A 19,824-nucleotide genomic window follows, 5' to 3' on the forward strand; every position below is an offset into this window, starting at 1 on the left:
TACATTGCAACTCCGGTGCTAGCCTTCTCTGTTTAAAATGTTAGTGTTCCCTAAAGAAATGTTCAACATTCTAGTCATCAGGGAAATGCAAGTCAAAACAACCCTGAAATTCCACCTCATACTAGTCAGAATGGCCAAGATCAAAAATTCAGGTGACAGCAGATGCTGGCAAGGATATGGGGAAAGAGGAACACTCCTCCGTTGTTTGTGGGATTGCAGACTGGTACAACCATCTGGAAACAGTCTGGACATATTACCTGAGGACCCAGCTATATCACTCCTGGGTATAGACCCAAAAGATGCTCCAACATATAACAAGAACACATGCTCCACTATGTTCATAGCAGCCTTATTTATAGTCAGAAGCTGGAAAGAACCCAGATGCCCTTCAACAGAGGAATGGATACAGAAAATGTGGTACATCTACACAATGGAATATTACTCAGCTATCAAAAACAATGACTTTATGAAATTCATAAGCAAATGGAGGGAACTGGAAAAAATCATCCTGAGTGAGGTAACCCAATCACAAAAGAACACACATGATATGTACTCACTGATAAGTGGATATTAGCCCAAAAGCTTGAAATAACCAAGATACAATCCACATACCTTATGAAGCTCAAGAAGAAGGAAGACCAAAGTGTGGATGCTTCAGTTCCCCATTAGAAGGGGGAACAAAATTCTCACAGGAGGAAATACAGGGACAAAGAGTGGAAGAGGGACTAAAGGAAAGGTCATTCAGAGACTGTCCCACCTGGGAATCCATCCCATATGCAGCCATCAAACCCAATCACTATTGCTGATGCCAAGAAGTGCTTGCTGACAGGAGCCTGATATGGATGTCTCCTGAGAGGCTCTGATACAGACTAAGATGCTTACAGCCAACCATCAGACTGAGCAAAGGGACCCCAATGGAGGAGTGAGAGAAAGGACTGAAGGAAGGGAAGAGTTTTGCAACCCCATAGGAAGAACAACAATATCAACCAACCAGACCTCCCAGAGCTCCCAGGGACTAAACCACCAACCAAAGAGTACACATAGAGGGACCTATGACTCCAGCCACATATGTAGCAGAAGATGGCATTGTCTTGCATCAATAGGAGGAGAAGTCCTTGGTCCTGTGAAGGCTTGTTTTCCCAGTACAGGGGAACACCAGGGTCTTGAGGTAGGAGTGGGAGCATCCTCACAGAAGCAAGAGAAGGGGGTGGGGGGGTGGGAGAGTGGGGAAAGGGGATGACATATAAAATGTAAATACATAAAATATCCAATAAAAATTGTTCGTGCTCCGTAGTCTCACTATTACTGTTATTGTTGCAATGTTGTTCAGGGAGAGCTTTGAGGCCCAAGCCCTTGGAGAGCTATCTCTCTTCCTTACTTCCTGGTAATCACTACTGTGTGCTGTATTCTCTTTGAGATAACCACATACACTTCCCAATGAAAGTATCCCGCTGTCACCTTTGCTTGATATCAAAGAGGCATATTCAAGTAAAGTGACTGGCCCCACACTCTTTTTTTTTTTTTTTTTTTTTTTGGTTCTTTTTTTTGGAGCTGGGGACCGAACCCAGGGCCTTGTGCTTCCTAGGCAAGCACTCTACCGCTGAGCTAAATCCCCAACCCCGTGGCCCCACACTCTTACAGCGAGTCTGTGGGTAAATTTCAGCTTGCAAACAGATGGGGCTAGGAATAGGGACAGGCACATATGTGAACACCATCCACTGCCTTTGCCTCAAGCTTGGTAAATTATAAAATTATAAGTACACAGGCTCAAATGCTCACGTTATTTCCCTTACACTGTATTATTTCTGGGTTTTTAATCAGAGAGCATGTTGTACCTACTTTAAGGTACAGCAGTACAGCGATCTCCTGCAGCCATGATTCCACTATGACGAACAGAGGGACAGTCTTCTATCTGTCTCCTCCCCAGATACTTTATTTATAATCAACTTAATGTGGGTAATTTATAAGAGGTAAGGACCTAGAAGAACAGACTTTAAGACACTTGAGAATTATTTGTTTAAGCAAACATGTAAAAACGGAAGAGTCATTTCCTTAATTTATGCCTCTGTAATGTTTGTCACTGTGGCTCCAGGGACACGCACCCTTGATCCTGTGCAGGCCCCTGGAAGCTGGGACTGTAGAAGCACGTCACCTCCCCGATTCCATTCTGCACCTTCTCGTAGGCCAGGCCTTATTTATCATATCATGCTTCCTCTCTTTGCTCCCTTCCTTCTTCTTGCTTTCACCTGTATTTCAGCAGTTTTATCTTTTTTTCTCCCCTCGCTCTTTAAGAGGAGAGCCAAGTTTCTTTTTGAACTTCAATAAATGCAGTTTGGGCTATGGCTCTTTTAGGGGATGTACAGTTTGAAAGTTACTGCTTCGATCATTTCCTATCATTTTGCAGTTTCAATCTTGATTACCTCTTTAAGCCACAAATTATTTAATAAATAATTTTGAATATGAGGATTTCGGTTTCCGTTAATAGGATCCAGAATCATATTGAACTCTGGGTTTCTAACATTAATGCTTTGTGACAAAGGAGTGTGGCTTTGTATCCGGTTCTCAGTGATTTATTGAGATTCAATTTCTGGTCAATTTATATAAAGAAGCCGTTAATTTCACAGACTCGCTCTCATGCAGAACCGTAAGTGCCAGTGTGTCTGCACCAACACCAGGTAGAACTCAGTTTCCAATGTCTCCTGGCTAGTTCAGTTTCGGAACTGGACTCTTCTCTGTGTCTGAAACCTTTAGCTGTTGTTTGTCTTTGGGTTTTGTGCAACACCTCTTAGACCAATTAGAGACCCCATGTCTAACCTCTGCTAGTTCTACGTTAGTCCCCCTCCATTCCGCCACAGCCCACCTCTTTCATTTTTACTAACAGTAATTTTCATTTTTAATGTATTGCTTTTGTTTACTGGCTCATAGTATGTGTTTATACTCATTCCATAAAAGCCCCCATTGGCTCTCTAAATGTATTACTTTAATACCCGCTACGATTGCTCCATTTTACTGGTTTTGTTTGGTCCTGTCCCATTGTGTTATCTTTGTCAGATTCTAAGCTGTACTGTCGGCCTTATTTTCACAGTGTTTTTAAGAAGTCATCTGACTGACTTGGTTTCATGAAGGAAGCAATTTAATCTTTACTTAACTTGTTCCAGTGAAATCATTAAACCTAGGGACCCCCTCCACCCCCATTTATTTTCCTAGCTCTTCTTAAAGGTCAGCTGTAGCTAGGCAGATAGGACAGTGGGCTGCCTGCTGTCTGCTCTGAAACACGCTTTCACGAGTGTGCATGCTAGCCTTTCTGTGGGCTGCCGATTCTACCACAGGCCATTCCTAATTCAAGTCTCGCCTTTCAGTCAAGGACAGATGACACGATGTGACACACAGCCTAGGTTATTGTGGGCTAGGCTGCCTCTAGTTTTGTGCAAGGACGCCTGAGATGTTCAAACACGAGGAAAGCACCCAAGGTCACCTTTTCCTAGAAGTGTGTGAGCAACAAGGCTTAAGCAAGCCTAAAGGCTGAAATCTAATATACTTACACATCTAACACTCAAATATAAGAAAGACCGAAGAAAATAAAGGCCGCTCCATTTAGACCTTTACGCACTGTGTGGGATTGAATAACATTTGCTGGGTTTCATTCAGAACTACATGGACGGATCTTACTAACTTACAGGCTACATTACACAAGAGTTGTATATAAATCCACTGGTTTTGGAAGTTGGCTCAGTATACGTTCTCTAGTTAAAAGTAATGCTAGCTTAGTGCTTTTGTTTTGTTTGTTTGTTTTTGCCGAAGTATTGGGTCTGTGTTGATTCTAAAACAGGTGAAGGTCCACGTCTGGTGGGCATGCTATCCATGGCCACAAAAGGGGCAATACTATACCTTTAGACTGTTTTGAAGATTATAGCTGGGGAACTTGACATGGTATTGGGAGGTGACCTGCACTGCATACTAGCAAAGGAGAAAGGCAAACATCAACCCAGCTACAGACCCATCAATCTACAATGGTGACCTGCCTGCAAGATGTGCTGATGTAACAGTGGTACAAAGCTTATGGACCAGCCACCACGATCTGATTTAAGTTAAAGTCCACTGCATGGATGGAACTCATACCCAACAACGCTTGGGGTGCCAGGAACCTGAGACTAGGCCAAGGACCCAGGGGAAGACCAAACACTGCGGTTCCATTAAAGGAACTTAGCAATAAAGTGACTCCTGAAGACATTCTGCTATAGTCAAACATCTGTGCCCTGCTCAACCATCACCAGATAGGCTTCCTTCCGCAGATGAGAACAAATAGAGACCCACAGGCAGACAATATACAGAGAGCGAGAGACCTTGAAACACTCAGCCCTAAGGCAGAGGTCTCCAAATCTCTCCCCTCAGGGCTTAGGGAATCCCGCAGGAGAGGAAGCAAAAAGAGTGTAAGAGTGAGAGGGAATGAAAGACATTAAGGAAACAAAGCCTAATGCACAAGGCCTTACAAACAGTACTTACAAACTCAGAGACAGAGGCAGCTTGCAGGGAGCCTGTCCAGGGCTACCCTAGACAGGGTCGCAGAATCAAGAGAAGTGGGGACGAGCTCCTTCCCTAACCCAGAAGCCAGCACTAACAGGTAACTGCTTGCAAGTGAAAAATTAGTTTTTTCGAAGGGAATCTCATGGCAGAAACAAACCACTCTTAAGGATCGGCCCCATGCCCAGCAGTAGATGGACAAGAGGAAACTGAACGGCATCTTTTGAGGTTCTTTGTCTCATAATGTTGTATCAAGGGCATTTTTCTTTTTCTTTAGTTCCTTAAAGGTCCTTTGGGTGGATATATTATGGCTTCTAGTTTTGTGTTTCTACGAGATTCCTATGTGTCCAGATGTGTACATCTCTGTATGTGTACCTCTTGCTTTTTCTTTGGCTCTTCCTCTTCTGTATGTTTGTTTTGTCTACTCTGATTTGTTTCTATTTTATCCTATTTTATTTTCTTTAGATGCCTATTTGTTTACTAAGGAAAAACAGTGTGCAGTCTGGATGACAGCGGGAAGTTGTGGGAGAGGAAAACATGATCAGAATAAAATTGTAAGAACAAAGATCTACTTTTGGTAAAATGAAAAAGGAATCATAGCCGGGAGCACTGTCACAGAGCTATCCCTGCGAAGAAGGTAAGATTTCATTGAGAAGTCAGTAGGGTGGGAAAAAATGCTGCTCTTCGGGGAGAAGTAGCAATGTAAATTAAAAATAAAATTAGTCTAGAGTCCAGCATGCTGTAATCCTAGTACTTGAGAGGCCAAGGCAAGAAGGTTGCCATGTCGTGTAGTATGGCCAGCCTGGGCTTATATAATAAGACCTGCCTCAAACAACATCAACGACAACATCAAAACAAACAAATAAACAAACAGATGAAAAGTCTCAAATCCCCAAATTCAAAATCAAATTGAAGTGTGGAGAGTGAATGAGAACAGAAAGCAGGAAAGAATTTAATTAATTAATTAAAGCACAATCTGAAAGAGAAAGAGGGAGCAGAAGGGACTACTATAAAAACTAGGAAGGCAGTGAGGAGTCGGGGCTGGGATGGAGGTGGCTCTGAGTCTCACTCAGGGAGCCCTGTCTGGACTTCAGAGCTTGACAGTGACCATCTGGAAGCTCTTAGTGTCTTTCTACAGAGAGGCCAACAGCTGCATTTTACGCTGGATTCCATAAACTGTGTGGCTGATTCCAGCTGACACGAAATATAAATCTATCCAGGTTCTGCGCAACTACCTTCCTGTGTTTCATCTCCCAAACATACACTAAATATTATAAAATTATTTTCTTGTGATTCTTAACAGTTGTGACTTGTGGATGTCTCTGCGGCTGCTGGAGTTGAGACCAGTCAATTGGCATTTATTACGGGATTTCTTACCAGCCTAAAGTCTTTGTTCCCAAGACCAAATTATAATAATGGCTAAATTTTTACTTAGGAAATTTCAGGTATTAGGAATTAAAACAGAAAATGTACAACAGAAACCCATGCCTTCTACTGGCCTTGAGTAATGGTTTCATAACATGTCAGGTAGCTCTGGAAATCTCTATATACTCATGACAGAGAATGGACAAGGCAGATCACCTTGTTGTGATATATAAATATATTGTGATATACATTTTATAATATGTACATATACATACATATACATAAACATATGTTTAAAAACTTGCCTTTCTTGATCTGCTGAAGAGGCCTTGGAGATACAACCCACAGGGTTCTCAGATCACATGTTGGGAATTATTAAAGGAGATTAGCTCAGCTACACGGGAAACTAGCTGTCACTATTCGTATAAAGCATACAACCATTTGAAAAGATTATGTTGCAGGCATCCTGGGTAGGAACAGACTAGCCTCGGAATAGACTTGTGTAGGTGAGCACAGCTGCTGTGAATGACACATATTAAGACTAAGGTGTGCCTGTCCCCAAGGAAGAGCTGCATACTTTTGGTGGAGAATAGAAGTGCAATATTTTCCCCTTTTAGAACATACTCTCTAGGAACACTTGGAGCCCAGCTTGACCAATTAAAACATAACCACAACCATTTTACACATGCGTGTCCACATTGGAAGTAACATGGAGTATTGAAACAGAGAGGAGGTGGTGTTCCTTTTACACTTTTGTGCGAGTCCCATAAGAACAGCACCCAACCCTAACAAACAGAAACAGACACTTACTCATCATGAACAATGGTGGGGCCATCCCGTGCTAAGGCCTCTTCCTTGATGACGTTGATCAGTTCAAAGGTACTGCTTATGGGGGCATCTGGGTTAGGCCATTTGGGACACTGAAAGTGTCGAACTTCTAGTACATAGTCATCCTGCAACCAAGACAGAATTGTAGGTCTTCTTGTAATTCATATGTCTGTCATCAAGTGCCTGATGCCTGCTCCCTAGGAAGCATGCACCACAGGAAACTGAACAATGTTAGGTTGCCCAAATTACACAAGACCTACTTGTCATTAAAACATACCATACTTGGGAACAGTAGGATCTTTTTAGTCAGGCAAACAACCAAACCAAACCAATACACCTGTAAGTACATTGTGGCCCACTACCCTAACTTTGACTTATAATAGAAAAGAGAATTAGGGAGGGGCTGAGGTACCATTTAAACTGCTGATATCTCTTATCCTTCTCACAAGAAGGCAGTTATTATATGTGGAAATGGTGTCTATTAAAGTGTCATCTTCGCAGCACAAGGCTTTCTTTCTGATGTCAAAGGAAGCAGCCTTCTCTCCTATATTGAATATTATCCCATATTCATTATGGCATAATATCTTTATCTTTAAGCCAGAAGACCTACTTAGATGCTACTCAACCAGAGACTGTTACGTCTCATCTACCCAGTTGACAAAAAGCAAATATTTGAGGGAAGGAAAACCAGAATGCATTTCTGTAAAATTAAGTCTTATCCAAACAGCAGAGCCCGTCTCCAAGGTAGAGAAATCACTTCATTATTACTTAAAAGGATGACAGGGGCTCCAGGTTGGGCGGTTGCGGACGGAGGATGGTTTAAGTTACCTGTGTAGCTTCAAGGATGAAGTCATGGATGATAATTTGTTCTTCATTAGAGAGGCACAGCCTGTCTTTGCTGATGAGGGTGACAGTAAAGGCCTCACAGTTCATGGATTCTTCACGACTCGGCCAGTACACAAACTCATCTTCTGCCTTTGGGAACCAAGAAAACGAATTCTTTCACAGTGTAACCAAATCTGTTTTTCAATTTTTTGGAAACCGACTCCTCAGGTTTGCATCTCCCAAGCCACTCAGGTTACCTTGTAAGTTGATCTTATAGACTCACCAACATCCCATCTAGTCATGTACAGTGTTAGTATAGTCTATTATAAAAGGTGCATTGACAATAACCATCCCATAGGACCTCTTTCTTGTTGGAACCACCCGAGCTGCTTCTCCATAGAGCATGCATTACCCCTGAATTATAAGAGATGTAGTGAAACCGGAGATAAATTTTAGCTACTCAGTTGTTACTTCAGAGTGGCTTTAGTTTATACTTGATTAGCAAATGAGTGGTTTTTTTTTCAGAGCTAAACAAAAGAATTCACAGCTGAGTAATGCCGAATGGCTGAGAAACACCCAAAGAAATGTTCAACATCTTTAGTCATAAGGGAAATGCAAATCAAAACAACCCTGAGATTTCACCTCACACCAGTGAGAATGGCTAAGATCAAAAACTCAGATGACAGCAGATGCTGGTGAGGATGTGGAGAAAGAGGAACACTCCTTCATTGTTGGTGGGATTGCAAACTGGTACAACCATTCTGGAAATCAGTCTGGAAAAAGTGGACATTGAACTGTCTGAGGACCCAGCTATACCTCTCTTGGGCATATACCCAAAAGATGCCCCAACATATACCAAAGACACGTGCTCCACTATGTTCATCGCAGCCTTATTTATAATAGCCAGAAGCAGTAAAGAACACAGATGCCCTTCAACAGAGGAATGGATACAGAAAATGTGGTGCATCTACACAATGGAATACTACTCAGCTATCAAAAACAATGACTTCATGAAATTCGTAGGCAAATGGATGGAACTGGAAAATATCATCCTGAGTGAGGTAACCCAATCACAGAAAAGCACACACAGTATGCACTCATTGATAAGTGGATATTAGCCCAAATGAGTGTTTTAAAAATAAATTTCATTGTGTACTTTTGAAGGAAAATGCATATTATAAATAGTAAAGTTTACTACAGTCAACTAAATGAACATGTTGTCACTTCACACACGCGCACACACACACACACACACACACACACACACTACTTTTGTGGCAATAGCTACAATATAATTTCCATAAATGCTAAGTATAGCACAGCTTTTTACTTATAGTTCTTAGATGACACATGATCTGTAGATTTGCTCATTTTACATACAACCTGTGCTTTGTGTCCCTTGGCCTATTCCCCAGCCCCATTACCATCCTGCTCTCTGCCTTCCTTGAAATTGTTTTTCCTTAGTGAGGTTATAGGATGTTTTCTTCCTACGTGTGGCTTACTCAGTGCAGTGTTCTCCATCGGTGGCAAAAAACTAGATCTCGTTTCTTAGGGCCAGGAAACATGCCACACGTGCTTACTTGGTTGTCTCTGTACTGTGGCTGTTGTGTACAGCGTTGCGGAGAATACTGAAGTCTAGAGACTTCATGGGGTACTTATCTTATTTGGGGGGGATGTATGCAGAGGGTTAGTGATATTTTATATTTCTTTAGAAACTTGAATACTGTTTTCCGCGTGGTTGTATATTAGTTGATGGTCCGATGAATAGTGAGTTATCTTTGAATTCTTTCTAAAAGATGGGGCGTTGATATGTAGCCCTTTTTTTTTTAATTAACTTGAGTATTTCTTATATACATTTCGAGTGTTATTCCCTTTCCCGGTATCCGGGCAAACATCCCCCTCCCCCCTCTCCTTCCTTATGGGTGTTCCCTCCCAACCCTCCCCCCATTGCCGCCCTCCCCCCAACAGTCTAGTTCACTGGGGGTTCAGTCTTAGCAGGACCCAGGGCTTCCCCTTCCACTGGTGCTCTTACTAGGCTATTCATTGCTACCTATGAGGTCAGAGTCCAGGGTCAGTCCATGTATAGTCTTTAGGTAGTGGCTTAGTCCCTGGAAGCTCTGGTTGCTTGGCATTGTTGTACATATGGGGTCTCGAGCCCCTTCAAGCTCTTCCAGTTCTTTCTCTGATTCCTTCAACGGGGGTCCTATTCTCAGTTCAGTGGTTTGCTGCTGGCATTCGCCTCTGTATTTGCTGTATTCTGGCTGTGTCTCTCAGGAGCGATCTACATCCGGCTCCTGTCGGTCTGCACTTCTTTGCTTCACCCATCTTGTCTAATTGGGTGGCTGTATATGTATGGGCCACATGTGGGGCAGGCTCTGAATGGGTGTTCCTTCAGTCTCTGTTTTAATCTTTGCCTCTCTCTTCCCTGCCAAGGGTATTCTTGTTCCCCTTTTTAAGAAGGAGTGAAGCATTCACATTGTGATCATCCGTCTTGAGTATCATTTGTTCTAGGCATCTAGGGTAATTCAAGCATTTGGGCTAATAGCCACTTATCAATGAGTGCATACCATGTATGTCTTTCTGTGATTGGGTTAGCTCACTCAGGATGATGTTTTCCAGTTCCAACCATTTGCCTACGAATTTCATAAAGTCGTTGTTTTTGATAGCTGAGTAATATTCCATTGTGTAGATGTACCACATTTTCTGTATCGATTCCTCTGTTGAAGGGCATGTGGGTTCTTTCCAGCTTCTGGCTATTATAAATAAGGCTGCAATGAACATAGTGGAGCACGTGTCTTTTTTATATGTTGGGGCATCTTTTGGGTATATGCCCAAGAGAGGTATAGCTGGATCCTCAGGCAGTTCAATGTCCAATTTTCTGAGGATCCTCCAGACTGATTTCCAGAATGGTTGTACCAGTTTGCAATCCCACCAACAATGGAGGAGTGTTCCTCTTTCTCCACATCCTCGCCAGCATCTGTTGTTCCCTGAGTTTTTGATCTTAGCCATTCTCACTGGTGTGAGGTGAAATCTCAGGGTTGTTTTGATTTGCATTTCCCTTGTGACTAAAGATGTTGAACATTTCTTTAGGCGTTTCTCAGCCATTCAGCATTCCTCAGCTATGAATTCTTTCTTTAGCTCTGAACCCCATTTTTTAATAGGGTTATTTGTTTCCCTGCGGTCTAACTTCTTGAGTTCTTTGTATATTTTGGATATAAGGCCTCTATCTGTTGTAGGATTGGTAAAGATCTTTTCCCAATCTGTTGGTTGCCGTTTTGTCCTAACCACAGTGTCCTTTGCCTTACAGAAGCTTTGCAGTTTTATGAGATCCCATTTGTCGATTCTTGATCTTAGAGCGTAAGCCATTGGTGTTTTGTTTAGGAAATTTTTTCCAGTGCCCATGTGTTCCAGATGCTTCCCTAGTTTTTCTTCTATTAGTTTGAGTGTGTCTGGTTTGATGTGGAGGTCCTTGATCCACTTGGACTTAAGCTTTGTACAGGGTGATAAGCATGGATCGATCTGCATTCTTCTACATGTTGACCTCCAGTTGAACCAGCACCATTTGCTGAAAATGCTATCTTTTTTCCATTGGATGGTTTTGGCTCCTTTGTCAAAAATCAAGTGACCATAGGTGTGTGGGTTCATTTCTGGGTCTTCAATTCTATTCCATTGGTCTATCTGTCTGTCTCTGTACCAATACCATGCAGTTTTTATCACTATTGCTCTGTAATACTGCTTGAGTTCAGGGATAGTGATTCCCCCTGAAGTCCTTTTATTGTTGAGGATAGCTTTAGCTATCCTGGGTTTTTTGTTATTCCAGATGAATTTGCAAATTGTTCTGTCTAACTCTTTGAAGAATTGGATTGGTATTTTGATGGGGATCGCATTGAATCTGTAGATTGCTTTTGGTAAAATGGCCATTTTTACTATATTAATCCTGCCAATCCATGAGCATGGGAGATCTTTCCATCTTCTGAGGTCTTCTTCAATTTCCTTCTTCAGTGTCTTGAAGTTCTTATTGTACAGATCTTTTACTTGCTTTGTTAAATTCACACCGAGGTACTTTATATTATTTGGGTCTATTATGAAGGGTGTCGTTTCCCTAATTTCTTTCTCGGCTTGTTTCTCTTTTGTATAGAGGAAGGCAACTGATTTATTTGAGTTAATTTTATACCCAGCCACTTTGCTGAAGTTGTTTATCAGCTTTAGTAGTTCTCTGGTGGAACTTTTGGGATCACTTAAATATACTATCATATCATCTGCAAATAGTGACATTTTGACTTCTTCTTTTCCGATCTGTATCCCCTTGACCTCCTTTTGTTGTCTGATTGCTCTGGCTAGAACTTCAAGAACTATATTGAATAAGTAGGGAGAGAGTGGGCAGCCTTGTCTAGTCCCTGATTTTAGTGGGATTGCTTCAAGTTTCTCTCCATTTAGTTTAATGTTAGCAACTGGTTTGCTGTATATGGCTTTTACTATGTTTAGGTATGGGCCTTGAATTCCTATTCTTTCCAGGACTTTTATCATGAAGGGGTGTTGAATTTTGTCAAATGCTTTCTCAGCGTCTAATGAAATGATCATGTGGTTATGTTCTTTCAGTTTGTTTATATAATGGATCACGTTGATGGTTTTCCGTATATTAAACCATCCCTGCATGCCTGGGATGAAGCCTACTTGGTCATGGTGGATGATTGTTTTGATGTGCTCTTGGATTCGGTTTGCCAGAATTTTGTTGAGTATTTTTGCGTCTATATTCATAAGGGAAATTGGTCTGAAGTTCTCTTTCTTTGTTGTGTCTTTGTGTGGTTTAGGTATAAGAGTAATTGTGGCTTCGTAGAAGGTATTCGGTAGTGATCCATCTGTTTCAATTTTGTGGAATAGTTTGGATAATATTGGTATGAGGTCTTCTATGAAGGTTTGATAGAATTCTGCACTAAACCCGTCTGGACCTGGGCTCTTTTTGGTTGGGAGACCTTTAATGACTGCTTCTATTTCCTTAGGAGTTATGGGGTTGTTTAACTAGTTTATCTGTTCCTGATTTAACTTCGGTACCTGGTATCTGTCTAGGAAATTGTCCATTTCCTGAAGATTTTCAAATTTTGTTGAATATAGGTTTTTATAGTAAGATCTGATGATTTTTTGAATTTCCTCTGAATCTGTAGTTATGTCTCCCTTTTCATTTCTGATTTTGTTAATTTGGACGCACTCTCTGTGTCCTCTCGTTAGTCTGGCTAAGGGTTTATCTATCTTGTTGATTTTCTCAAAGAACCAACTTTTGGTTCTGTTGATTCTTTCTATGGTCCTTTTTGTTTCTACTTGGTTGATTTCTGCTCTGAGTTTGATTATTTCCATCCTTCTACTCCTCCTGGGTGTATTTGCTTCTTTTTGTTCTAGAGCTTTTAGGTGTGCTGTCAAGCTGCTGACATATGCTCTTTCCTGTTTCTTTCTGCAGGCACTCAGCGCTATGAGTTTTCCTCTTAGCACAGCTTTCATTGTGTCCCATAAGTTTGGGTATGTTGTACCTTCATTTTCATTAAATTCTAAAAAGTTTTTAATTTCTTTCTTTATTTCTTCCTTGACCAGGTTATCATTGAGTAGAGCATTGTTCAATTTCCAAGTATATGTGGGCATTCTTCTTTGATTGTTATTGAAGACCAGTTTTAGGCCGTGATGGTCCGATAGCACGTATGGGATTATTTCTATCTTTCTGTACCTGTTGAGGCCCGTTTTTTGACCAATTATATGGCCAATTTTGGAGAAAGTACCATGAGGAGCTGAGAAGAAGGTATATCCTTTTGCTTTAGGATAGAATGTTCTATAAATATCCGTTAAGTCCATTTGGCTCATGACTTCTCTTAGTCTGTCTACATCTCTGTTTAATTTCTGTTTCTATGATCTGTCCATTGATGAGAGTGGGGTGTTGAAATCTCCCACTATTATTGTGTGAGGTGCAATGTGTGTTTTGAGCTTTATTAAGGTTTCTTTTACGTATGTAGGTGCCCTTGTATTTGGGGCATAGATATTTAGGATTGAGAGTTCATCTTGGTGGATTTTTCCTTTGATGAATATGAAGTGTCCTTCCTTATCTTTTTTGATGACTTTTAGTTGAAAATTGATTTTATTTGATATTAGAATGGCTACTCCAGCTTGCTTCTTCTGACCATTTGCTTGGAAAATTGTTTTCCAGCCTTTCTCTCTGAGGTAATGTCTGTCTTTGTCTCTGAGGTGTGTTTCCTGTAGGCAGCAGTATGCAGGGTCCTCATTGCGTATCCAGTTTGTTAATCTATGTCTTTTTATTGGGGAGTTGAGGCCATTGATGTTGAGAGATACTAAGGAATAGTGATTATTGCTTCCCGTCATATTCATATTTGGATGTGAGGTTATGTTTGTGTGCTTTCATTCTCTTTGTTTTGTTGCCAAGATGATTAGTTTCTTGCTTCTTCTAGGGTATAGCTTGCCTCCTTATGTTGGGCTTTACCATTTATTATCCATTGTAGTGCTGGATTTGTAGAAAGATATTGTGTAAATTTGGTTTTGTCATGGAATATCTTAGTTTCTCCATCTATGTTAATTGAGAGTTTTGCAGGATACAGTAACCTGGGCTGGCATTTGTGTTCTCTTAGGGTCTGCATGACATCAGTCCAGGATCTTCTGGCCTTCATAGTTTCTGGCGAGAAGTCTGGTGTGATTCTGATAGGTCTGCCTTTATATGTTACTTGACCTTTTTCCCTTACTGCTTTTAATATTCTTTCTTTATTTTGTGCGTTTGGTGTTTTGACTATTATGTGATGGGAGGTGTTTCTTTTCTGGTCCAATCTATTTGGAGTTCTGTAGGCTTCTTGTATGCCTATGGGTATCTCTTTTTTTAGGTTAGGGAAGTTTTCTTGTATGATTTTGTTGAAGATATTTACTGGTCCTTTGAGCTGGGAGTCTTCACTCTCTTCTATACCTATTATCCTTAGGTTTGATCTTCTCATTGAGTCCTGGATTTCCTGTATGTTTTGGACCAGTAGCTGTTTCCACTTTACATTATCTTTGACAGTTGAGTCAATGATTTCTATGGAATCTTCTGCTCCTGAGATTCTCTCTTCCATCTCTTGTATTCTGTTGGTGAAGCTTGTATCTACAGCTCCTTGTCTCTTCTTTTGGTTTTCTATATCCAGGGTTGTTTCCATGTGTTCTTTCTTGATTGCTTCCATTTCCATTTTTAATTCCTTCAACTGTTTGATTGTGTTTTCCTGGAATTCTTTCAGGGATTTTTGCGATTCTTTCAGCGATTTTTGCGATTCCTCTCTGTGGGCTTCTACTTGTTTATTAATGTTTTCCTGTGTTTCCCTAAGGGAGTTCTTCACGTCTTTCTTGAAGTCCTCCAGCATCATGATCAAATATGATTTTGAAACTAGATCTTGCTTTTCTGGTGTGTTTGGATATTCCATGTTTGTTTTGGTGGGAGAATTGGGCTCCGGTGATGCCATGTAGTCTTGGTTTCTGTTGCTTGGGTTCCTGTGCTTGCCTCTCACCATCAGATTATCTCTAGTGTTACTTTGTTCTGCTATTTCTGACAGTGGCTAGACTGTCCTATAAGCCTGTGTGTCAGGAGTGCTGTAGACCTGTATTCCTCTCTTTCAGTCAGTTATGGGGACAGAGTGTTCTGCTTTCGGGCGTGTAGTTTTTCCTCTCTACAGGTCTTCAGCTGTTCCTGTGGGCCTGTGTCTTGAGTTCACCAGGCAGCTTTCTTGCAGCAGAAAAGTTGGTCTTACCTGTGGTCCCGAAGCTCAAGTTCGCTCGTGGAGTGCTGCCCACGGGCTCTCTGCAGCGGCAGCAACCAGGAAGATATGCGCTGCCCCTTCCGGGAGCTTCAGTGCACCAGGGTTCCAGATGGCCTTTGGTGTTTTCCTCTGGCGTCCGAGATGTGTGTGCAGAGAGCAGTCTCTTCTGGTTTCCCAGGCTTGTCTGCCTCTCTGAGGGTTTAGCTCTCCCTCCCACGGGATTTGGGTGCAGAGAACTGTTTATCCGGTCTGTTTCCTTCAGGTTCCGGCGGTGTCTCAGGCAGGGGTCTTGCCGCTCCTGGGCCCTCCCCCACGGGAGCCCAGAGGCCTTATACAGTTTCCTCTTGGGCCAGGGATGTGGGCAGGGGTGGGCAGTGTTGGTGGTCTCCTCCGCTCTGCAGCCTCAGGAGTGCCCACCTGACCAGGCGGTGAGGTCTCTTTCCCAAGGGGTCTGGGAGCAGAGAGCTGCTGCGGGCCGGGATCCACGGGTGTGGGACTTCCAATAAACACAGGACGTGCCCGGTTCTTGAGGAATTCTTCCTCTGTGTGTCCCGATTTCACCAGGCAGCTTTCTTGCAGCAGACAAGTTGGTCTTACCTGTGGTCCCGAGGCTCAAGTTCGCTTGCGGGGTGCTGCCCACAGGCTCTCTGCAGCGGCAGCAACCAGGAAGACCTGTGCCGCCCCTTCCGGGAGCTTCAGTGCACTAGGGTTCCAGATGGCCTTTGGTGTTTTCCTCTGGCATCCGAGATGTATGTACAGAGAGCAGTCTCTTCTGGTTTCCCAGGCTTGTCTGCCTCTCTGAAGGTTTAGCTCTCCCTCCCACGGGATTTGGGTGCAGAGAACTGTTTATCCGGTCTGTTTCCTTCCGCTATGTAGCCCTTAAATGCTACATAGGGGGTTACGGCCATGTTACAGCACGCCAGCCAGTTTTTATTCTTTCTCACCAACGTTGTCATTTGTTGATTGTTTTTTTTTTAAATAATAGCCACCCTAATTGGTAGGTGGTACTATTTTATAGGAGAAAGGACAGTCACTCTGAGTACCTTTTCACACACCGGCTAATCATCTCTGTCACTCTTGGAGACATATTTTTGCCCCCTTTTTTAAGAGTCCTTTATAAATTTTGGATGATAGTGGATAGATACGGGATTCGTACCATCTGTCCTGACAAGTGAGGGCTCACTCAGAGATGCCAGTGAAGTAGCATCTAAGTCCTACTACGACTGAGGAGGAAAGGACTACACCTCTCAGGGGGGAAGCTGCGTATAAGTAAGCAGGCCAGCTACCACACAGGCATTTTTATAGCAGGTAAGTTACCCCGTTGGCAGCAGATTTTCAAGGGGTAACACAGAAACCATTCAGCTTTGAAGCAGGCAAGCTTTACGTGTTCGTCTGTTTAAAGTTTGAAACTAGAAATCCAGGCATGGCACTTGAACTCTATCCCTGAAAATTGTGGCTTCCGACGAAAAAGTTAATGCTTGAAGACTATTAAGAAATAGGATTATGATGGTGTACGTGCCCCTCCCCCTTTTTTCTAATGGGCTCAAAGGAGAAACTCCCATTCGCCTGAGGCACGTAGATTTTTATGAACGTTTTACCGAGAATGACTATTTACAATTGTGGAAGTCAGGAGTAATGCTCACAACAAAGAAGGCGTTGTTTAATCTTGCACTCTTGCATTAGAAATGAGCCAGCCATCCAGTGAGACTTATCACCCTTTCAAGTTTCAATACAGATTATTGCCAAGTACGTTTTTATTTTTAAAGCTCAGCAGAAGGGGAAGCAGATTAGCAATTGGGTTTAGTCTATACAAAAGAAGCCTGGAACTGCCGTGAGTTGGTATGCTTTGTTCAAGGAAACGGAAGTATGACCCTGCAAACAGACTCAGGATATATAGTAAGACAGGCAGGACCTCGGAACGACGCAGACATTAATTTATCTAGTATTCCGTCTCTCCTACGCTTCACATCACCGAGCCTCTATTTCCATATTTTAAAAATGAGAACAATATATGTCTATATTCTCAAAAGACATGCTTAAGGATAGTTTATGATGTAGTTAGTTTAAAGAAATCAAAGGCAGGAAAAAAATCTACATACATTGAATTTGGGAGTAATTACTCATCTTGAAACATTAAAATAATTTGTTTTCCTTCCTTCCTTCCTTCCTCCCTCCCTCCCTCTCTCTCTCCCTCCCTCCCTCCCTCCCTCATTCCTTTCCTTTCCTTTTGCAGGCAGAAGCTCATGTAGCCCAGGGTGGATTTGAACTTGCACGAAGCTAAGGATGACCTTGAACTCCTGATTCTCCTGCCTCTCCTTCTCCAAGTGCCGAGATTAAAGGCGTGTGTCACAACCAGTTTTATGTGGTATTGGGGATTAAACCCAGGGTTTCGTCCATGCTAGGCAAACACTATCAAGGGAACTGCAGTCCCAGCTTCAGGTACAACTTCTTAATCCAGTCGATGTTCATGTGTGTGCATGCGTGTGCATGCACTTGTATATACACTGTATATGTTAGGTAGGGCCATGCCATTTTGACAAATCCCTTAACAGTGGTAATTTGGTTCCCAGAAGTAAAATAACTTACTCTTCTAGATTCTTGACCATTGTGCTCCAAGTTCCCCAGGAATGGCCACCATAAGCTATCTCTATTGACATCTGACATTCTTTAACTGACAACACCCTGGCTAACCCTATCAATGGCCAACGCTGCACCCTCAGAGGAAACTTTACCACCTTGCCCCACCCCTCCCTTGGGCCCTGTAACTACCCCAGCTTCCAGGAGTAGGGGCCGACTCTTACAGAGAGCCCCTCTGCAGGTTTTCCCAACAGATAAAGACCTGTAGGATTTTAAACTGTCCATCTTTCCTCCTCACTGACACATTTATTAATACTATATACTTTTTCAGATTGTGCCTTGATAAAACACGGTGGACTTTGATTTCCTTTATAGCTAATGATAACCTCAGATTCTTGATCCTCTTGTTTTCACCTCCCAAGTTCTAGAGATCATCTAGATATAAGATTATCTAAATATAAAGGTGTTGGTAATATTGTTTTTAGAATTAGAGACTTTTAAGAGACTGTTGTACAGTTACAGCAGTAGTGGAAACACGACAACAGGATACCTGCTTTAGGCAGTCTTCTAGCCTGGCTTCAGAGAGACCTGGAGATGCCGTGTTGCACACCAGTCACCGTAGTCTATGTGGAGAACACGTATCTCCCTATTGGGTTCTAATCGCTCCCTAGCTTTCCTATACAAAGGAATCCTGGGAAGAATTTTGGTGGTGAACAGCCTCCGTTAACTGACAGTAACAAAATACCAGGTCATCCCACCAAAAAAAACTGCTGCGGCCCTCAACACCTTCCACATGCAGATCAGAATGGCCCCTGTTGCTAATTTGAAAATGAATACTCCTGCTTTCAGTGTAAGCGTCTCAACCTTCCTGCCATTCCATTGCACTGAAGCAGCCTTGGGATTCTGAAGGAGGAGCAAACTTCAACAGAGCGAAGCTTCCTCTGACTGGGCACACAGTTGCATACTGTCATCCAGACTAGGGGGTTCAACCACAGGCTGTCCTCTCTTAATGAAAAAACTCATTAATCTGACAGTCAGATGCTGTTCCCCATTGTTTTTTGTCTTACAGCAGGCACCAGACCCACAGAATAACTTTTTAACACCCAGCTACTTCTGAAACGTACATGTGCAGGCTATCTTAGCGGAAACATGTAATCCTGCCTTTTAAATGGTTGACCCATCTCCTACACAGAATCTTTAACAGAGAAGCACGAAGCGGGTGGGGGGAAAGAACTAGAGGCTTAGATTCCCCTCTGTAGGATGGACCTAAATGGCTTCTCCTAGCTTCTCTCTGCTGTGGAATCTATGGAATGGGAAAACATTATCAGTACCTATTCCTATGATGTGGTGGGATGGGACACACAGGAAAAATTATTAAAAGTTTGGACTTCAGACAGACAGATGACATAGACTCAAATCCAGTGTCAATTACGGCCGCACGCTCTTGAACAAGGCCACTCCTTCAGTTTCTCCAGCCATTAAATAAGTTAGGTCATAGACGGTAAATACAGTTCACATACACCATAAATGGAATAAGCTACCTGTTTCCCAAAGGGGCACGCAGTGACCGTGAAGTCATTCTGGTCATACCAGGAGTTTACTAAAAGGTCAGTTTTCTTTTTGTTTCAACATTTAAAAAAATTATTTATTTATTTATTGTATATGAGAACACTGTAGCTGTCTTTAGACACACCAGAAGAGAGAATCAGATCCCATTACAGATGGTTGTGAGCCACCATGTGGTTGCTGGGAATTGAACTCAGGACCTCTGGAAGGGCAGTTGGTGCTCCTCAGCACTGAGCCATCTCTCCAGCCCCAAAAAGTCACTTTTCAAAGCCTTGACCCAGCACACGTGGTGGAAGAACAGTATAAGCAGCGTTGGAGAATCGAGTGTGGAAACGAGGAGGACGGCGCTTATGAAAACGCCCTTCGCCGCACA

The 19,824-nt window shown here is 42.4% G+C and overlaps 1 protein-coding gene across 3 annotated transcripts in view; it reads right to left on the reverse strand.

Annotated features, from left to right (window-relative positions):
* Positions 1-19,824, reverse strand: part of Ptprg (protein tyrosine phosphatase, receptor type, G) — a 683,481-nt gene that overhangs the window by 7,634 nt on the left and 656,023 nt on the right. For all 3 annotated transcript variants that reach the window (XM_087584907.1, XM_087584908.1, NM_134356.2), the window contains 2 exon segments: positions 7,543-7,689; positions 6,697-6,839 (listed from right to left, as the gene is read on the reverse strand). In XM_087584907.1, coding sequence (XP_087441033.1) covers positions 6,697-6,839; positions 7,543-7,689 — 290 coding nt within the window.

This window comes from Rattus norvegicus, chromosome 15 (genome assembly GCF_021556685.1).
Source record: "Rattus norvegicus strain SHRSP/BbbUtx chromosome 15, alternate assembly SHRSP_T2T, whole genome shotgun sequence".
NCBI lineage: Eukaryota > Metazoa > Chordata > Mammalia > Rodentia > Muridae > Rattus > Rattus norvegicus.